The sequence below is a fragment of the Cyprinodon tularosa genome, unplaced genomic scaffold, assembly GCF_016077235.1.
Source record: "Cyprinodon tularosa strain WSP-4 unplaced genomic scaffold, ASM1607723v1 ctg352, whole genome shotgun sequence".
In the NCBI taxonomy this organism is placed as follows: domain Eukaryota; kingdom Metazoa; phylum Chordata; class Actinopteri; order Cyprinodontiformes; family Cyprinodontidae; genus Cyprinodon; species Cyprinodon tularosa.
Window position 1 is genome coordinate 610890 of NW_024039066.1, and position 18682 is coordinate 629571.

At 47.8% G+C, this 18682-nt stretch overlaps 1 protein-coding gene across 1 annotated transcript; it reads left to right on the top strand.

Annotated features, from left to right (window-relative positions):
- The first annotated feature begins 2643 nt into the window (after positions 1-2643).
- Positions 2644-15806, top strand: LOC119790011. Its single transcript, XM_038295295.1, has 18 exons — positions 2644-2954; positions 7068-7145; positions 7369-7446; positions 7570-7728; positions 8224-8760; positions 8827-8918; positions 9021-9117; positions 9197-9442; positions 9520-9642; positions 9712-9780; positions 11674-11838; positions 11911-12029; positions 12469-12534; positions 12604-12690; positions 12952-13081; positions 14319-14388; positions 14469-14579; positions 15023-15806. Exons 1-18 carry the CDS (start codon positions 2754-2756, stop codon positions 15127-15129), a joined length of 2535 nt encoding a protein of 844 aa, XP_038151223.1. The 5' UTR covers positions 2644-2753; the 3' UTR covers positions 15130-15806.
- Positions 15807-18682: the final 2876 nt, after the last annotated feature.

Below are 18682 nucleotides of genomic sequence, written 5' to 3' on the forward strand. Positions count from 1 at the left end.
ATCCATCCATCCATCCATTCATTCATCATTCATCATCCATCATCCATCCATCATCCATCCATCCATCCATCATCCATCCATCATCCATCCATCATCTATCCATCCATCCATCATCCATTCATCCATCCATCCATCCATCATTCATCCATCCATCCATCCATCATCCATTCATCCATCAATCCATCCATCCATCCATCATCATCATCCATCCATCCATCATCATCCATCCATCCATCATCCATCATCATCCATCATCATCCATCCATCCATCATCCATCCATTCATCCATCCATCATCCATCCATCCATCCATCATCCATCCATCCATCCATCATCCATCCGTCATCCATCCATCCATCCATCCATCCATCCATCATCCCTCCATCATCCATCATCATCCATCCATCCATCATCCATCCATTCATCCATCCATCATCCATCCATCCATCCATCATCCATCCATCCATCCATCATCCATCCGTCATCCATCCATCCATCCATCCATCATCCATCCATCATCCATCCATCCATCATCCATCCATCATCCATCCACCCATTCATCCATCATCCATCCATCATCCATCCATCCATCCATCATCCATCCATCCATCCACCATCCATCCATCCATCCGTCATCCATCCATCCATCATCATCCATCCATCCATCATCCATCATCATCCATCATCATCCATCCATCCATCATCCATCCATTCATCCATCCATCATCCATCCATCCATCCATCATCCATCCATCCATCCATCATCCATCCGTCATCCATCCATCCATCCATCATCCATCCATCATCCATCCATCCATCATCCATCCATCATCCATCCACCCATTCATCCATCATCCATCCATCATCCATCCATCCATCCATCATCCATCCATCCATCCACCATCCATCCATCCATCATCCATCCATCCATCCATCATCCATCCATCCATCCATCCATCCATCCATCATCCATCCATCCATCATCCATCATCCATCCATCATCCATCCATCCATCCATCATCCATCATCCATCCATCCATCCATCCATCCATCCATCCATCCATCATCCATCCATCATCCATTCATCCATTCATCCATCATCCATCCATCCATCCATCCATCCATCATCCATCCATCATCCATCCATCATCAAATCCATCCATCATCCATCCATCCATCATCAATCCATCCATCATCAATCCATCCATCATCCATCCATCATCCATCCATCATCCATCCATCCATCCATCCATCCATTCATCCATCATCCATCCATCATCCATCCATCCATCATCCATCCATCCATCCATCATCCATCCATCCATCCATCATCCATCCATCCATCCATCCATCCATCATCCATCCATCCATCATCCATCCATCCATCCATCCATCCATCCATCATCCATCCATCCATCATCCATCCATCCATCCATCCATCCATCCATCCATCATCCATCCATCATCCATCCATCCATCCATCCATCCATCCATCCATCATCCATCCATCCATGCATCATCATCCATCCATCCATCCATCCATCCATCCATCATCCATCATCCATCCATCCATCCATCCATCCATCATCCATCCATCATCCATCCATCCATCCATCCATCATCCATTCATCCATCATCCATCCATCATCCATTCATCCATCCATCATCCATCCATCCATCCATCCATCATCCATCCATCATCCATTCATCCATCCATCCATCATCCATCATCCATCCATTCATCATCCATCCATCCTTCCATCCATCATCCATCCATCCATCCATCCATCATCCATCCATCCATTCATCCATCCATCCATCCATCATCCATTCATCCATCCATCCATCATCCATCCATCCATCCATCCATCCATCCATCCATCATCCATCCATCATCCATCCATCCATCCATCCATCATCCATTCATCCATCATCCATCCATCATCCATTCATCCATCCATCATCCATCCATCCATCCATCCATCATCCATCCATCATCCATTCATCCATCCATCCATCATCCATCATCCATCCATCCATCATCCATCCATCCTTCCATCCATCATCCATCCATCCATCCATCCATCATCCATCCATCCATTCATCCATCCATCCATCCATCATCCATTCATCCATCCATCATCATCCATCCATCCATCCATCCATCCATCCATCCATCCATCCATCATCCATCCATCCATCCATCCATCCATCCATCCATCCATCCATCCATCCTGTAGCTCAGGGCCCTGATTGGTCCTTGTCTCCTGTCCAGCAGAGGACGGAGGACCGTTCCAGATAACAATCTGTCCTCTAATAGCAAAGAACTCAGGTCCCCACATCTATCAGACTAGATTAAATTAGATAGATCTATAGATTGGAGAGATTAGCAGATTGGATTCACTGTTTATTGTTTCTTAAGTTCACATGAATATATAAAACAAAAAATGTTTTATTTTTTTCAGTAAATTTGATCAGTTGTTTTTAGTGCAGTTTATTTCTGTAACTCGACTTCACATCATCGATTCATAGATCCAGATAAACCAGATCATCCAGTCAGGTTTACTCTGCAGCATAACTTATTCCCAGCATTTCAATCCTCTATGAACAAATGAAACTGTAGACATGAGGTTTATTGTGAAAGGTCAGTCATCTGTTTCCGGTGAGTTTTACTCGCTGTTAACGGTTGGATGAAAGTTGTGGAGGAGTTGCTCACTAACGGTTCGGTAGGTAAAGCTTAGCGTCGGTCCAAACATGGATCGGAACATCAGCCTGTGGGAGCTGCTGGAGGAGTCCCTGGGAACCACCCACATCGGCTCGGTCAACTTCAGCGCCCTCCACGCGCTGCTGCAGGCGGTGCTGCAGCAGCTGGACCTCCGGGAGGTGAAGACCAGCTGGAGCCTCCCAGAGACCCAGGACTCTGCGTGGGACGGTACCGAGGGGTCCCGGTACCAGGTGAGCACTTCGGTTCTGAACCTCAGCTGGGCTGAGGCGGAGCAGAACCTGGACCAGTCCAGAACCTGCTGGTTCTGGTCCACTGGGTTCTACCAGCAGGCCAGCCGTTTCCATGGTAACCTCTTTTTATTGTGGAACTGTCAGAGACTCAATCTGCCATCATCTAGGAGCAGGGAGCGGTTAGGGTCTGGCTCAGGGACCCACTGTGGGAGTCAGAGACGCCCGGTACTGGTTCGGTTCCCCTGCAGCTTCTGACCCATCTGGGTTCAGTCCGGTTCGGCCCTCCTTCTCCTCCTCTTCTCCCTCCTCTTCTTCGCTACTTTTGGCTCCAGAGGGGAGGTCTGTCAATTAGGGTCCAAACGATTAATTGGATCAATTGATTAATGAACTAATAATTAAAAAACATTATAATTGATTAATGAACTAAAAATTAATTAATTTAATAATTGATTAATGAACTAAAAATTAATTAATTTAATAATTGATTAATGAACTAAAAATTAACTAATTTAATAATTGATTAATGAACTAAAAATTAACTAATTTAATAATTGATTAATGAACTAATAATGAACTAATTTAATAATTGATTAATGAACTAATAATGAACTAATTTAATAATTGATAAATTAACTAATTTAATAATTGATTAATGAACTAATTTAATAATTGATTAATGAACTGATTATGAACTAATTTAATAATTGATTAATGAACTAAAAATTTATTAATTTAATAATTGATTAATGAACTAATAATGAACTAATTTAATAATTGATAAATTAACTAATTTAATAATTGATTAATGAACTAATTTAATAGTTGATTAATTAACTAATAATGAACTAATTTAATAATTGATAAATTAACTAATTTAATAATTGATTAATGAACTAATTTAATAATTGATTAATGAACTAATAATGAACTAATTTAATAATTGATAAATTAACTAATTTAATAATTGATTAATGAACTAATAATGAACTAATTTAATAATTGATTAATTAACTAATAATGAACTAATTTAATAATTGATAAATTAACTAATTTAATAATTGATTAATGAACTAATTTAATAATTGATTAATGAACAGATTATGAACTAATTTAATAATTGATTAATGAACTAAAAATTTATTAATTTAATAATTGATTAATGAACTAAAAATTAACAAAATTCATAATTGATTAATGAACTAATAATGAACTAATTTTATAATTGATGAATTAACTAATAATGAACTAATTTAATAATTGATAAATTAACTAATTTAATAATTGATTAATGAACTAATTTAATAATTGATTAATGAACTAATAATGAACTAATTTTATAATTGATGAATTAACTAATAATGAACTAATTTAATAATTGATAAATTAACTAATTTAATAATTGATTAATGAACTAATTTAATAATTGATTAATGGTTTCCTGCAGACTGTAAATCAGGCCTTTATCCCACTGATAGCAGGAATTAAACCAAGAACATAAAATAACACAAACATTAAAGATAAAACAAACCTTTTCCATCCTTTAATCTGCTCCATAATCCAGAAAGTTTTAGTTTTAGGTTTAATTTCATTAAAAATCTTCTTTAAGGAACATTTGCTAAAAATAATGGTTAGTTACAGCCTGACTGCAAAGCATTCTGGGATATATCTGCTCGTGTAGTGAGCATACACACTATTCTGTTCGAAAACCTAGGACGGGTCCTCCAAGGACGTGGTCTACCTAGACTGGATCCTTCGAAGTCCTTGAAAATAAGGAGACCGGAAGAGTTTAGGCTGTGAATTCGACCGGGTCCACCCTTCGGCGGGTTTTACCGCCATATGCTCTGTTGCTTAGCAACCGTAAACGTTGACACACAAAGCAGGAAAAGAATGAATACAGAAGTTTTCAAAACTGTTTATTTATTTCTTTTTTATTGTGAAGTGAACAAAGACTACACTCACAAGAATCCAGAATGGAATAAATGTTCCAACCACCGGGAGCAGGAACAAATAAAATCAAATGTAATGATAGAAACCTTAGTAAGTTTAATAACCTGCTGCTGTCATTCTGCACATCTCTGATGTTGCTGCTATTTTCAAATATCCATTACTGGGAAAATATCCATAGCTGCATATTGGTTATTAATTCTCCAGTTTTATATTGTTAAAACACTTTACAGAATTATATTGTTTATATTTTAACTCTTCCCTATTATGTTATTCTTAGACATTTTTCTAAGGTCCTCATTTGTGTGACTATTTTCAATAATCTTTCTGCTGCTGTAAATTTGCCCATTGTGGAACAATAAAGGGATTTTCTATTCTATTCTATAAAAGGGGTAGAAATATATAAGTAAATCTAAACAATGTATTTATAAAAAATATATCTGCAAAATCTCTAATATTCAACAACAAAAAATACTTAGTTAAGTATATTGTGCAAAACAGCAATAAAAAGATAAAAATCCTATCAGATTTATAGTCCCCACCCTGCAGATATATTAGAATCTGTCCTTTAATTACAGCCAAACCCATTTAATCAGTAACAGATTAAAACCTTTAGATAAACCAAACATTACCGCCACATATCTGACTCTATAACCATTAAAACAACTATTTTTCATTAATCTCAGACGGAACTATTCACTGACTGGATTATATTAAACTGAACTTCCAATTTTCACCACTGTTCGGTGCCAAGTAACCTTTCCTCTGATCACGGCTTGCTTGGTCTCGCAATGAATGCTGGGATATCCAAGAATACCGAGGATACATCGGACCCGTCCTTCAAATCGGGCAAAAAGAAGGACGCATTTTAAGGCCGCATAACGAGGACTCTTGGAATCCGACCAGACCTCAGCGCCGCGCTATGACGTAATCGGCCTTCGAATCCGGTCTTCTAAGGATGCGTCCTAGGTTTTCGAACAGAGCCCATAAACGCAGATGCCTCATTGGACGCTGCCCAGCTGCGTAGAGGGCGACCATCTTGGATCAGACAGCTGCAGTCAGAATGAACAGGAGGCGCCTTAGAGCCCATTTTAATCCCATGAAAGACGAGTCAGAGATTATATTACAATAATCTCTGACATGTCAGAAACCCTTGTAGATTAAAAACTGTTTAAACTGAACGCAATCCTCAGCTCATCATCATCCAGATAAACATCCGGGTCGTCCTCCATTTTATTTTTAAAATGACCTAAATTACATTTTTCCCTCCCCAAAAATAATAAGCGTACTAAACTATAATGTGTTAAAGGTTAGTAATGTATTTCCTGATGAAATAAAAGCATTTTAATCCTTCCTGTTTCATCCCCTGTTCCTGATCTGTAGGAAATGGGATGCTAGGCTACTTCCAGGAGATAACTTTATCAGCTTTGGATTTAAACAGAAATCTAGTCTTTTATAGTTTAATGTTTTCCTTTCATGCTAACATTATGCTATATAGTGCGTAATCTAAAGAAAGAAACATCTAGAATGCAGATAAAGACGGTTTAATCAGATTTACTGCTCTGATCATGATGACGTCAGAGAAGCTGTTTAACAGAGAAAATGAAAAAAGCGTCAAAATTATCTCAGAAAAGTCAGAAAACATTTTTTAAAGATGTTTATTAGCAAATATTTAGTGAGTTAAGGATAGAAATAAGTTATTTTAGAAATATTATTGGTATGGAAAACTGGATGTATATCTGGTTACATAAATGATCCGATGGGGCGGATCGTGATCCCGGAGCGGATCGTGATCCCGGGGCGGATCGTGATCCCCGGGGCGGATCGTGATCCCGGGGCGGATCGTGATCCCCGGGGCGGATCGTGATCCCCGGGGCGGATCGTGATCCCCGATGCGGATCGTGATCCCGGAGCGGATCGTGATCCCGGGGCGGATCGTGATCCCCGGGGCGGATCGTGATCCCCGGGGCGGATCGTGATCCCCGATGCGGATCGTGATCCCGGGGCGGATCGTGATCCCGGGGCGGATCGTGATCCCCGGGGCGGATCGTGATCCCAGGGGCGGATCGTGATCCCCGGGGCGGATCGTGATCCCCGGGGCGGATCGTGATCGGAAGGGTAATGGCAGGTCGGACACAGCCCTGAATTTCTGTTTTCTTCTCTGCTCAGGCTGCAGCCCAGCAGCCAGAGATTTTGGCGGAGGTGAAGCGGTGCTGCCACCGTGTGGACGAGCTGGAGAAGGAAGTGGTGAGTGTGAGTGATCCCCGGGGCGGATCGTGATCCCCGGGGCGGATATTCATCCCGGAGCGGATCGTGATCCCTGGGGCGGATCGTGATCCCGGGGCGGATCGTGATCCCCGGGGCGGATCGTGATCCCCGGGGCGGATCGTGATCCCCGGGGCGGATCGTGATCGGAAGGGTAATGGCAGAACGGACACAGCCCTGAATTTCTGTCTTCTTCTCTGCTCAGGCTGCAGCCCAGCAGCCAGAGATTTTGGCGGAGGTGAAGCGGTGCTGCCACCGTGTGGACGAGCTGGAGAAGGAAGTGGTGAGTGTGCGCTGCCTCTGTCTGTCCTGTGGGGGCGCTGTGGGTCAGTCAGCAGGAAGCAGCAGAGCTGCAGAGCCGCGGTGCAGAATGACTCCTCATGTCCATGTCGTCTGGTTCCAACAGAACTTCCTAAAGGAGAACTTCCTGAAGGAGAACTTCCCGAAGGAGAACATCCTGAAGGAGAACTTCCCGAAGGAGAACTTCCTGGAGGAGAACTTCCAGAAGAACCCGGAGACCCGGAGATCGGCTCAGGCACATCTGGAGGACCTGAAGCCTCAGCAGGTAAGGAGGAGACTGGGTTCAGGGATCCACCAACAGATCATCATCATCCTCAGCAGCAGCAGCAGTGGATCCTGAATTCATCCACTTCCTCTGATGTCAGCTTTTCCTTTCCACACCTTCCCAGTAGCTCTGGACTTTGACTAGGCCACTCTAAGCCGTCTGGGTGGAGGTTCTGGCTGGTTGCAGGACCTGGACCTCCAGCCCGCTCCGCTTCAGCCGAAACGGGTCAGCCAATCACATCGCAGTATGGCTGAGACGGTACCGAGCCCAAATAGAACCGGAGTAACCATGGCAACCAGGAGGGCGGAGCTTAGCTGCTGCCGTCACACCTGGTTGGTCAGAATCAAGGATCCGTCTCTGAAACCTCCTCCAACTGATTGTCTGAAACCAAACTGGAGGCGGGGACTGGCTGTTGTTTCGTCCAATCAGCTCCCGGTGGGGGCGGACCCAGATGGATCATGTTAGAACTAACCTTCGGTTCTGTGCTTCCTGCAGCTTGGTGCCTCAGCGGGTTCTGATGGACCCGCCTCCATGGAACGGGCCGGACCTGCTCACCCTGCCCCCTCAGGAGCCGGGTCAGAGGGTGGAGGGAGCCGCAGAGGCTCCGACAGAACCGCAGACCCAGGACTGGATGATGAGGCCCAGTCCGCCTTACCAGGTTCTGATGCAGAAGGTCCTAAAGGTCAAACGTCTGGATCCGGACCTGCTGACGTCACTCCTCCTGAGGTCAGCAGCGACCTGAGCAGAACCTCAGCTCCCAGTCCCGCTGAGCCGACTCGGCCTCAGGAAGCCGGAGATCTGGATCAGAACCAGGAGACGACGGAGGCGGTGGGGAACATCAGGGTCATGGAAGAACGCCAGGAGCTTCTAGAACAGAGCGGGGCCTTCAGAGGTGGGACCGGAGCGATCGGTTCTCCAGATCCTGAACATCTGCTTCTCCTCTCAGCTCCTCAGGGCGCCTCCAACCAGCTGACGGAGGAGCAGCAGCAGGACAGCGCCTCCACGGAGAGCCTGATGATCGACCTGCAGAAGGTGAGGAACAAAGCTCTGCTCATCAGCTCTTTCTTCTGGTTCTGGTTCTGATGTGTCTCTGTGTAGCTGGGAGCTCTGGAGGACGATCCAAGCAGCCAGGAGGTGGCGGCAAAGGGAGACGCTGCCCAGGTGCTCTGGAAGCATGTCTCCTACATCAGGTAAAGACAGACGCATCCTGAAGATCTGCTGCAGACCCTGAATCTCTGACCTGACCCTGGGTGGTCCAGAGACCTTCTCATGTTTCCTCCTCTGCTTTGCAGGAACTTCCTGTTCAAGGTGGAGAAAGACCTGGATCATCTGAAGGAGAAACAGGCTGAGAGGGAGGAGAAGGCTGCAGACAAGCATCTGCAGGAGCAGGTCCACTCTGGTCCCCCACGGCTGCAGGTCTGGACTCACCAAGCTGCTCTAACATCTGGTCTCCTCCCTCTGACCTCAGCTGGACGAGCTGCGGGGCGCCATGGAGGACATGATGCAGTCCAGCAGCCTCCAGGAGGACGAGCGGGACCTGGAGCTCAGTGAGAGCACCTGGAGTTCCGCTTTGAGGTCGAGCTGCGCTACCGTTGGCAGGAAGCTCGGACTTCTGCTGCAGCGCCATGAGCAGCTGCAGGACACGGTGGACGCTCTGCTCCAGCAGCAGGATGGACGCCAAGCAGGACGGGTGGAGGACAGGGAGCCCCGCCGAGTCAGTCAGGTCCCACGGGTCCACCAGGTCCACCAGCACCTCATGTTAGACCTTCCACTCATTTGTGTGTCTGGCAGAGGGAGGAGGAGTTCCAGCACTTTGTGTCGGCCATCGTGAAGCTTCAGACTGACTGTGAAGAGCTGCAGAAGACCACCAGGAGCCTCCAGGAGGACATCAGGCAGGAGGCGGGACACGTCCAGGTACGGCTGCAGCTGCTCTTCTGATTGGCTGGAAGGTCGCTGCCTGACTTCCATGACAATCGTCCACAGGAGCTCCACAGGAAGGCCGAGGAGCTGCAGGAGAAGAAGGCTGACAGGGAGCTGCTGGAGAGCCAAATGGTGAGTCTCCTTCCTCAGATGATGATAGGAAGCAGGATGGAACCGGTACCAGTGGCAAGAAGCAGGAAGGAACTGGTACCAGTGGCAGGAAGCAGGAAGGAACCGGTACCAGTGGCAAGAAGCAGGAAGGAACTGGTACCAGTGGCAGGAAGCAGGAAGGAACCGGTACCAGTGGCAGGAAGCAGGAAGGAACCGGTACCAGTGGCAGGAAGCAGGAAGGAACCGGTACCAGTGATTTAACAGACATTTAGTTTATCACAGCTACAACATTTCCATTAAAGTTCAGCAGTGATCAAATGTAAAGAGTTTAGGTGAAAAAGTTCAGAGCATTAATATTTATGGTGTAAATCTGCAGTATTGTTGGTTTGGTGTCATCAGTGTGATGCAGAGTCTGTGATTTAGAGTTTCAACAGTTCATCAGTGTGATGGCGGTGGGGAAGAAGCTGCTGCAGAACCTGCTGGTCCTGCATCGAATGCTGTGAAGCCTCTTCCCAGAGGGCAGCAGGGAGAACAGTCCATGGTGGGGGGGTGAGGGGTCATTGATGATGTCACGGGCTCGGGACACGCAGCGCTGGGATGAAATGTCTTTGATGGAGGGAAGAGGAGCCCCCATGATCCTCTCTGCTGTTCTCACCTTCTTCCAGTCTGAGGCGCTGCAGCCTCCACACCACACAGTGAGACAGCTGCTCAGAACGCTCTCTATGGTGCTTCTGGAGAAGGTGGGGAGGATGGGGGGGGGGGCAGGTGGGCTCTACTCATCCTCCACAGGAAGTCCAAGCGCTTCTGGGCCCTTTGGACCAGTGAGGTGGTGTTTCCAGTCCAGGTGAGGGTGTCTGTGATGAATGACCACCTCTACAGCTGAGCTGTTGATGAGCAGTGGAGCATGGTTAGGCCGCTTCTTCCTGAAGTCCACCATGATCTCCTTGGTCTTCTCCACCTTCAGGATCAGGCTGTTATCTCTGCTCCACCAGCTGCTCCACCTCCTCTCTGTAGTCCAGGTCGTTGTCGTCTCTGATGAGGCCCACCACCGTGGTGTCATCTGCAAACTTCGCCATGTGATCGGTGGTGAACCTGGGGACGCAGTCGTGTGTCATCAGGGTGAACGGCAGGGGGCTCAGGACGCAGCCCTGAGGGGAGGGGCTTAGACTGATGACATCAGAGGTCCGACCCGGACTGACTGAGGTCTGTCTGTCCAACTGAGTAGACTTAGAACTAGAGGTATTAGATGATGGTTCTGGTCACAGCAGAAGCGTTTCTACAGGCAGAGCGTTGGGCTCACTGGAACATCAGCAGGTCAGGTTCATTAGAACCTTCTGAACCTGTGACCAGAGAGCAGACCGGTTCTAGAACAGATCAGTGGACCAGATCAGTTCAGTTTAAATTCTATTCAGTTTATTTCTATAGCTCCAATTCACATCATGTCATCTCAGGTCACTTTATAGATCCAGATCAACCAGATCATCCAGTCAGATGGATTCAAAGATTTCTATCTAAGGAAAACCAGCTGATTGCATCGACTCATTGACTCTTCAGCAATCCCTCACACTAAGCATGCTTGTAGTGACAGTGGAGAGGAAAACCTCCCTTGAACAGGAAGAAACCTCCAGCAGAACCAGGCTCAGTGTGAGCGCCCCCTGCTGCCCAACAGTCTGCTCTGACCTTTCTGATCCAGACCTCAGTGTTGGGAGGTGAACCTTAGAAGATCCCTGGATGTCCACCGGTGGCAGCGGGAGGATCTGCTCCACCTGCTCCTTGGTTTTCCCTGCATTCATCAGGAGGTGGTTCTGCTGGAACCAGACCACCAAGTTCTATTTGTTCCTCCTTTTCCTTCCTCCTTCCTGCTCACTCCTCCTCTTGCCTTCTATTTCCTTGTCTTCCTCCTCTCCTCTGCAGGAAGCGGAGCGGTCTGCTCTGCAGAGCAAAGTGAGCAGTCTGCAGTTCGAGGAGGCCATGGAGCAGCAGATCTTCCTCCACCACCAGCTGCTCCAGAAGATGTCGGACCTGGAGGAGGACTGGCACCGGGCCCGTGAGCAGCTGTCCAATGAGATGGAGAGCAGGGTAAGGGAGGACCGGTTCTGGCCGGTTCTGTTCGGTCGGCGTCGGTTGGTCTGAAGGTTCTGTCATCCTCAGCTGAATAAGGAGGACCTGGACTCCATGAAGACGCAGCTGGAGGAGCGTTGGAGGAGCTTCCAGGAGAAGCTGCCGGCGTACTGTGCGCCACAGCAGGACCATGCTGCCGCCATGAAGAGGTGAGTCACGGTTCTGGTCCAACGGCTGCTGCCCTCATCAGAACCTGAGCTTCAGACTCCAGCTGAAGGTCCAGTTGGATGCCGCAGAACCCGGTCCACTTTAATCCAGAACTTCCCCTCAGAACCAGGACTGTTGTTCTGTTGAAAACCCTACTGGGTCCACGTTCTGACTCCAGAACCAACAATTGGGTCGAGTTTTTAGATTCAGAACTTTACAGCTCCTCAATCTTCTCTGTATGGGTTGGACCAGAACATCCTCAGAACCCGCTCATTTTCTGGTCCGGAGGTCCTCTCTGTCAGCGGTACCGGCGGTACCGGCACTCATTGCTCCAGCATCAGCTAAAAATGGACTCCAGCGAGCAACAGAACCTTAGGTTCTGGCTGAGGCCCGGTGGCCCAACAGAACCCTAAAGTTCTGGATGTGGTTCCTGTGTTTCAGGCAGCTGCTCCCGCCGTTCAAGTGCCTGTCCTGCGATCGGATCATCATGAAGGAGGTTCCCGGAAGGTCAGTCGACCCGCTTTTATTTCCAGCAGAACCCCCTGCTTCTGTGCGCTGATCCGTTTCCTGCCGCAGGGTTCTGGAAAAAGTGCCCCTCTTTCAGGCTACGCACCCCCAGAAGTCTGTCCAGAGCCCGGGGCCGACCCAACAGAACTACAGGAGGTGAGGTTCCCTTCCCACACTGGACAGAACCGGGGAACCGTGTGGTTCTGGTCCAAAGTGTTTAAACCTTCAGGAGTGAAGCTCTGAACCCAAAGTCACCAGAATGGTTCCTCAGAACCCTGAAGTCCTGCCTGGTAGGACCGTTGGGTTCCTGAACCATTGTGGGTTCTGGTTCTGCTGGAGTTGTCCTCCTCTTCAAAGGCAGAACTTTGCGATTAATCCAGAACTCTGTGTTTTGAACGTCCTTTTTGTTTGGAGCAGCGAGCGCGTTTCTGATGCCGCGGCCCGAAGCTGCAGCGTGAACCAACCCAACACCTCTCTGAGTCAGCGAGGCTCCAGCACCCAGCAGTCCAGGCTGCTCCACCGGGCCGACGGAACCAACATGATGCAGGTAGGTTCTGAAAGGGTTCTGGAAACATCTTGATCAGGGAACACTGATTGGTCAAAGCAGAACATGTTTGGGTCCTCAAAGAACCTCGGTTCTCATTTATAAAACATTCCGCTGTAACTTTGGTTCCCCGCAACCAAGAGCAAATGGTGGGGAACCCAGGGTAGATGGTCGAGAACCCAGGGTAGATGGTGGGGAACCCAGGGTAGATGGTGGGGAACCCAGGGTAGATGGTGGGGAACCCAGGGTCGATGGTGGGGAACCCAGGGTAGATGGTCGAGAACCCAGGGTAGATGGTGGGGAACCCAGGGTAGATGGTGGGGAACCCAGGGTAGATGGTGGGGAACCCAGGGTAAATGGTGGGGAACCCAGGGTAGATGGTGCGGAACCCAGGGTAGATGGTGGGGAACCCAGGGTAGATGGTCGAGAACCCAGGGTAGATGGTGGGGAACCCAGGGTAGATGGTGGGGAACCCAGGGTAGATGGTGGGGAACCCAGGGTAAATGGTGGGGAACCCAGGGTAGATGGTGCGGAACCCAGGGTAGATGGTGGGGAACCCAGGGTAGATGGTCGAGAACCCAGGGTAGATGGTGGGGAACCCAGGGTCGATGGTGGGGAACCCAGGGTAGATGGTCGAGAACCCAGGGTAGATGGTGGGGAACCCAGGGAAGATGGTGGGGAACCCAGGGTAGATGGTCGAGAACCCAGGGTAGATGGTGGGCAACCGAGGGTAGATGGTGGGGAACCCAGGGTAGATGGTGGGGAACCCAGGGTAGATGGTCGAGAACCCAGGGTAGATGGTGGGCCACCGAGGGTAGATGGTGGGGAACCCAGGGTAGATGGTGGGGAACCCAGGGTAGATGGTCGAGAACCCAGGGTAGATGGTGGGCAACCGAGGGTAGATGGTGGGGAACCCAGGGTAGATGGTCGAGAACCCAGGGTAGATGGTGGGCAACCGAGGGTAGATGGTGGGGAACCCAGGGTAGATGGTGGGGAACCCAGGGTAGATGGTGGGGAACCGAGGTTAGGGAACCCAGGGTAAATGGTGGGGAATCTAGAGGGGTCCAGAGGGCCCCCGCCCCCCAGCTGCAAGGTGTTTGGTTGTTCCCATGTTATGTAATTCATAGGAACCAGCAATTGTTCTACATCCCTCACCACCCCCCCAGCATGATGCTGCCACCAGCAGAACCAGGTTCCATCAATCAGGTTAATGAGTTCTGATGATTTTGGTCGTTTACAGGAAGGACAGATCTTCAAAGGACGCTCAAACGGCCAGCAGCTCCAGAACACAGAGGCCAGACTTAGAGACGGTGAGGTCTGAAAGCCCAGGAACGTTTCTGTTCTTCTTCTGTGGTTTACGGTTCTGTGCTGCTGCCGCCGCTCTCTGCAGGAAGGACAAAAGAGAAGATCAGGATCTCCGTCCCCCAGAGGCCAGCTGCATCCCCAGGGGAGGAGGCCGATGCAGCCCCCCCTCCTCAGAGCCTGCAGGGCAGTCACTCAGGTAGGAACCAGAGGTCCGGGTTCGTTCAGACATATCCAGAACCCAGCGGTACCGCAGATGACTTCATGTAGTCGTCTTCTATGAGGGCTTTATTGTTGCAATATAATCCACACATCTGTATTCAGATCTACAAATATGTAGATCAATAAATACAGAGAGAGACACTGAAGCCTGAAGTATTTTAGCTTCTACTGCCAGAAACACAGGCACATCATTGGTCACCAGTCAACCTCGGTTGGTTCTCTTTACATGAGATTTTTGCGTTTCGGAGATCTGCAGATGTGTAGAGAGGATGTGTAATATCTGGGTTTACTGCCCTGAGTGCAGACTTGCAGGCCCACCGGCTGCAGATTCTCGTACAGAGACTCAACTCTCTGCACACATTCGCAAATTAAATTGATAAAACAACAAGTCCCTCATGACCTTCTTCTTCTGCCCTGCAGCCTCCGGTGGCTCCGAACAGGACAGGCCTATGTCGACTCTGGTCCACTACTCATCGCAGAGCTCCGTCAGTGAGGCAGACAGCGACACTGAGCCTCTCCCTCTGTAGGGGGCGCCGCTGAGCCACCTGAACCTCTTTCATTGCACCGACGCAAGAAGTTTGACTGTTTCTCTCTGCGTTTCACTTTGTTTCTAATTATAACTGGAGGGAATTTTTTCTAAACTGTTAAAAAAATGAGAAAAGGTGATTTTTTTAGCAGCTAAATCAGGAGGTTTTGTTTTTCTACTTTTAAACTCAAATCACCTTATTTCAGTGAAGAATTTCATGATGAAATGGCAAAATTTGATGTTAATTTGTGCAGTTAGAGCCCTTGATTTCATCTGGTGGAAATAAAACCAGGATTAGTTTAGACTATAAAGGTCAAATCCGGTGTTTTCTTTCATATTCATGTCCGGAATATAAAATATATAAAAGTTTCTTCTATCGGTCTTAACGGGGATCCGGTTCTGGACGGGCTGCAGCAAGAGAACAGACCGACTGCTCCTGAAGACGGGCCCCAGGGAGTTTGGGTCTGACTGGTCCATGATCTGATGACCTGACGCTGTCATTTCAGCCTGTGGCCAGAAGGGGGCAACGCTGCTCTCAAATTGAACAGTGTGAAACATCTCCAGCAGCAGAAAACCAGAAAATCTGATCTTCTCCTGAATTATATCCCTGTACATTTGGACATGTCATTTAATCTTTTTTTGATCCTAACAAGAAATAAAAAACTGTTAAAATGAAAATATCCCACATAGAGGGTAGTTTTTTTATCTGATTAAAGGAAGCAAATGTCAAAAAATCCTAATTTTCATTTTCTTTCTTTGAAACATCACAGTTTGGTGCTCTGCTGAACTCTAGTGGCGATAAAACAAACCTGAATAACAAATGATGGAAGACCTCAGAGCAGCGATGTCTAAAGTTCAAACGTTTGTTACTTCAGTAGAAGTATAGATCCTGCAGTTTAAAAACACTCTGGGAAAAGTTAAAGTATCAACTTGACCTCTTTACTCAAGTAAAAGTGAAAAAGTATTTTCTCCAAAAACTACTTAAAGGGGAACGCCGTTTTTTTTCCATTGGTTCTTGATTTTCCGTTATTCCATCATGTTCTACTCACCCAGATGAGTTTAGTGTCATCTGGAGCTGTTCTGAAGATATTCCATTAGGTTATATCCAGTAACGTCTTCCTATGGGCAACGACTTGAAGGCACAAACTAAACTGTTCATCATTTATTCTTTATGGTACCCCAGCATTCAGAACATGGAGGCCAATCACTGTCTCCCAGACATCCGCCGTTAGATTTTATATTTATATCTTTTAAAAACAAAGCGGCGTGTGTATGATGTCATCAGCGCGCGCCGGCTACCGTTCCTTCATCCTGTCCGCTGAACTGCTGCTAGTTTTCCTCTCATGCCTGGAAGATGTCTAGTGCTACTAAAGATGATCTCGCTCTCCAGATGAACGATTCAGATGAGCTAGAATGAATAGAAGGGGTAGAGCGTAGCCGCCTGTGGCCCCGGCCGCCTGTGGCCCCGGCCGCCTGTGGCCCCGGCCGCCTGTGGCCCCGGCCGCCTGTGGCCCCGGCCGCCTGTGGCCCCGGCCGCCTGTGGCAGGAGAGGAGGACACAGACCTCTGGGCGAGGCAGACATGGGCAATGTGGAGTCAACAAGTCATCTCCATGTCATGTATTTAATCTACCCATCAGTTAACCAGGTGAGTCCAATATGCACAGGTTGATCCACGGTGAGGATTGGACTAACCTGCTTCAGTGGCTGGGTAGAACCAATACATGACATGGAGATGACTTGTTGACTCCACATTGCCCATGTCTGGGGTGAGGGTTCCGGGTCCGAGGCCCGCAGCTTGGAGAACATGGTGATAGCAACCGGGAAGCTGGGCGGCATGGCCGGAGTGTTTCTGGGGGCGCCGACCTGAGGGAGGAGTCTAGACATTAGTGGACCAGAACCAGAACCTGAGCTCATTTAAAGCCTCTAATTCACAGCTGGCACTGGGTCGGACCAGAACTCCTCTGGCTCCAGAGTCCAGGAACAAACGACTGGGCAGCAGAACCAACCGGGTCTGAAGAGGTCCAAAAACTGATCGCTCACACTGATGGAGGAAGATCTCCTCATGGGATGAAGGTCTGATCATCATCATCAGTCTGATCTTCATCAGTCTGATGGTGATGATAGTGAGAGTGATGAAGATCAGACTGATGGTCCTGAGCCCCCTGCCGTTCACCCTGATGACACACGACTGCGTCCCCAGGTTCACCACCGATCACATGGTGAAGTTTGCAGACGACACCACGGCGATGGGCCTCATCAGAGATGAAAACGACCTGGACTACAGAGAGGAGGTGGAGCAGCTGGTGGTGCAGAGATAACAGCCTGATCCTGAAGGTGGAGAAGACCAAGGAGATCATGGTGGACTTCAGGAAGAAGCGGCCTAACCATGCTCCACTGCTCATCAACAGCTCAGCTGTAGAGGTGGTCATTCATCACAGACACCCTCACCTGGACTGGAAACACCACCTCACTGGTCCAAAGGGCCCAGAAGCGCTTGGACTTCCTGCCCCCCCCCATCCTCCCCACCTCCTCCAGAAGCACCATAGAGAGCGTTCTGAGCAGCTGTCTCACTGTGTGGTGTGGAGGCTGCAGCGCCTCAGACTGGAAGAAGGTGAGAACAGCAGAGAGGATCATGGGGGCTCCTCTTCCCTCCATTAAAGACATTTCATCCCAGCGCTGCGTGTCCCGAGCCCGTGACATCATCAATGACCCCTCACCCCCCCACCATGGACTGTTAAGCTGCTCGTTAAATCTTGAAAAGCTTTTTGCATAAAAATTTCAACAATCTTTGTAGAAGATGAAAATAAAGTTGATTTAAAGCTGTAAGAAATTCCTTCATTGTATCCAAAGTTTTATCATCTTATTATCTTATTATAAAGGTTCTGGAATGTTTCTGATTTTAATTATTTTTATTGATCAAATTAGGATGTTTTTTTCTGTTTTTGTCATGAAAATGATTAGATGTTTTTAAAGATTAAGTTCAGGATTTTCTTGGTATTATAAGGAAGTTGAATTGATCAATTATTGGTGTAATTGGTGAAACTGAGTTATAATTAAGAGTTAAACAAACCGATCTATTCTGGATGTTTCTATAGAGACGCTCTTCTGCATCAGTTTATCTGAAAGGAGAAACATCAGGAATTTATCATCGTTCAGCTAAAGCCTCAAAATGCAAAAAAAAAAGGTTTTATTTGTTATTCTATTTTTTAAAGATGCAGGGAGGAAGAAATTGTTTCTTTCTCAGTTCATCTGATATTTGGTGTAAAATCAAATGATGTTTTTTTTATGCAGCAGATTTTGCAGCATCTGGTTTCAAACCAAATATTACATCCAGTTCCTTTCCCAGTGTTCCCAGTTCTGGGAAGTGGCCCCGACCAGTAAGGGTTATCTTTCCCTCCAGAGGGGCCCCTGGAAAGGCCCCGGACCTCAGGCCGGGAACCTGAGCGCTCAGCTTCAGGTTGATTGAAAGTGCATCTCCATGGAAACCGGCGGCCAATGGGGGAGCAGCAGGCTGTTTACACGGGGCTGTCCCGTTACCATGGCAGTCAGCAGG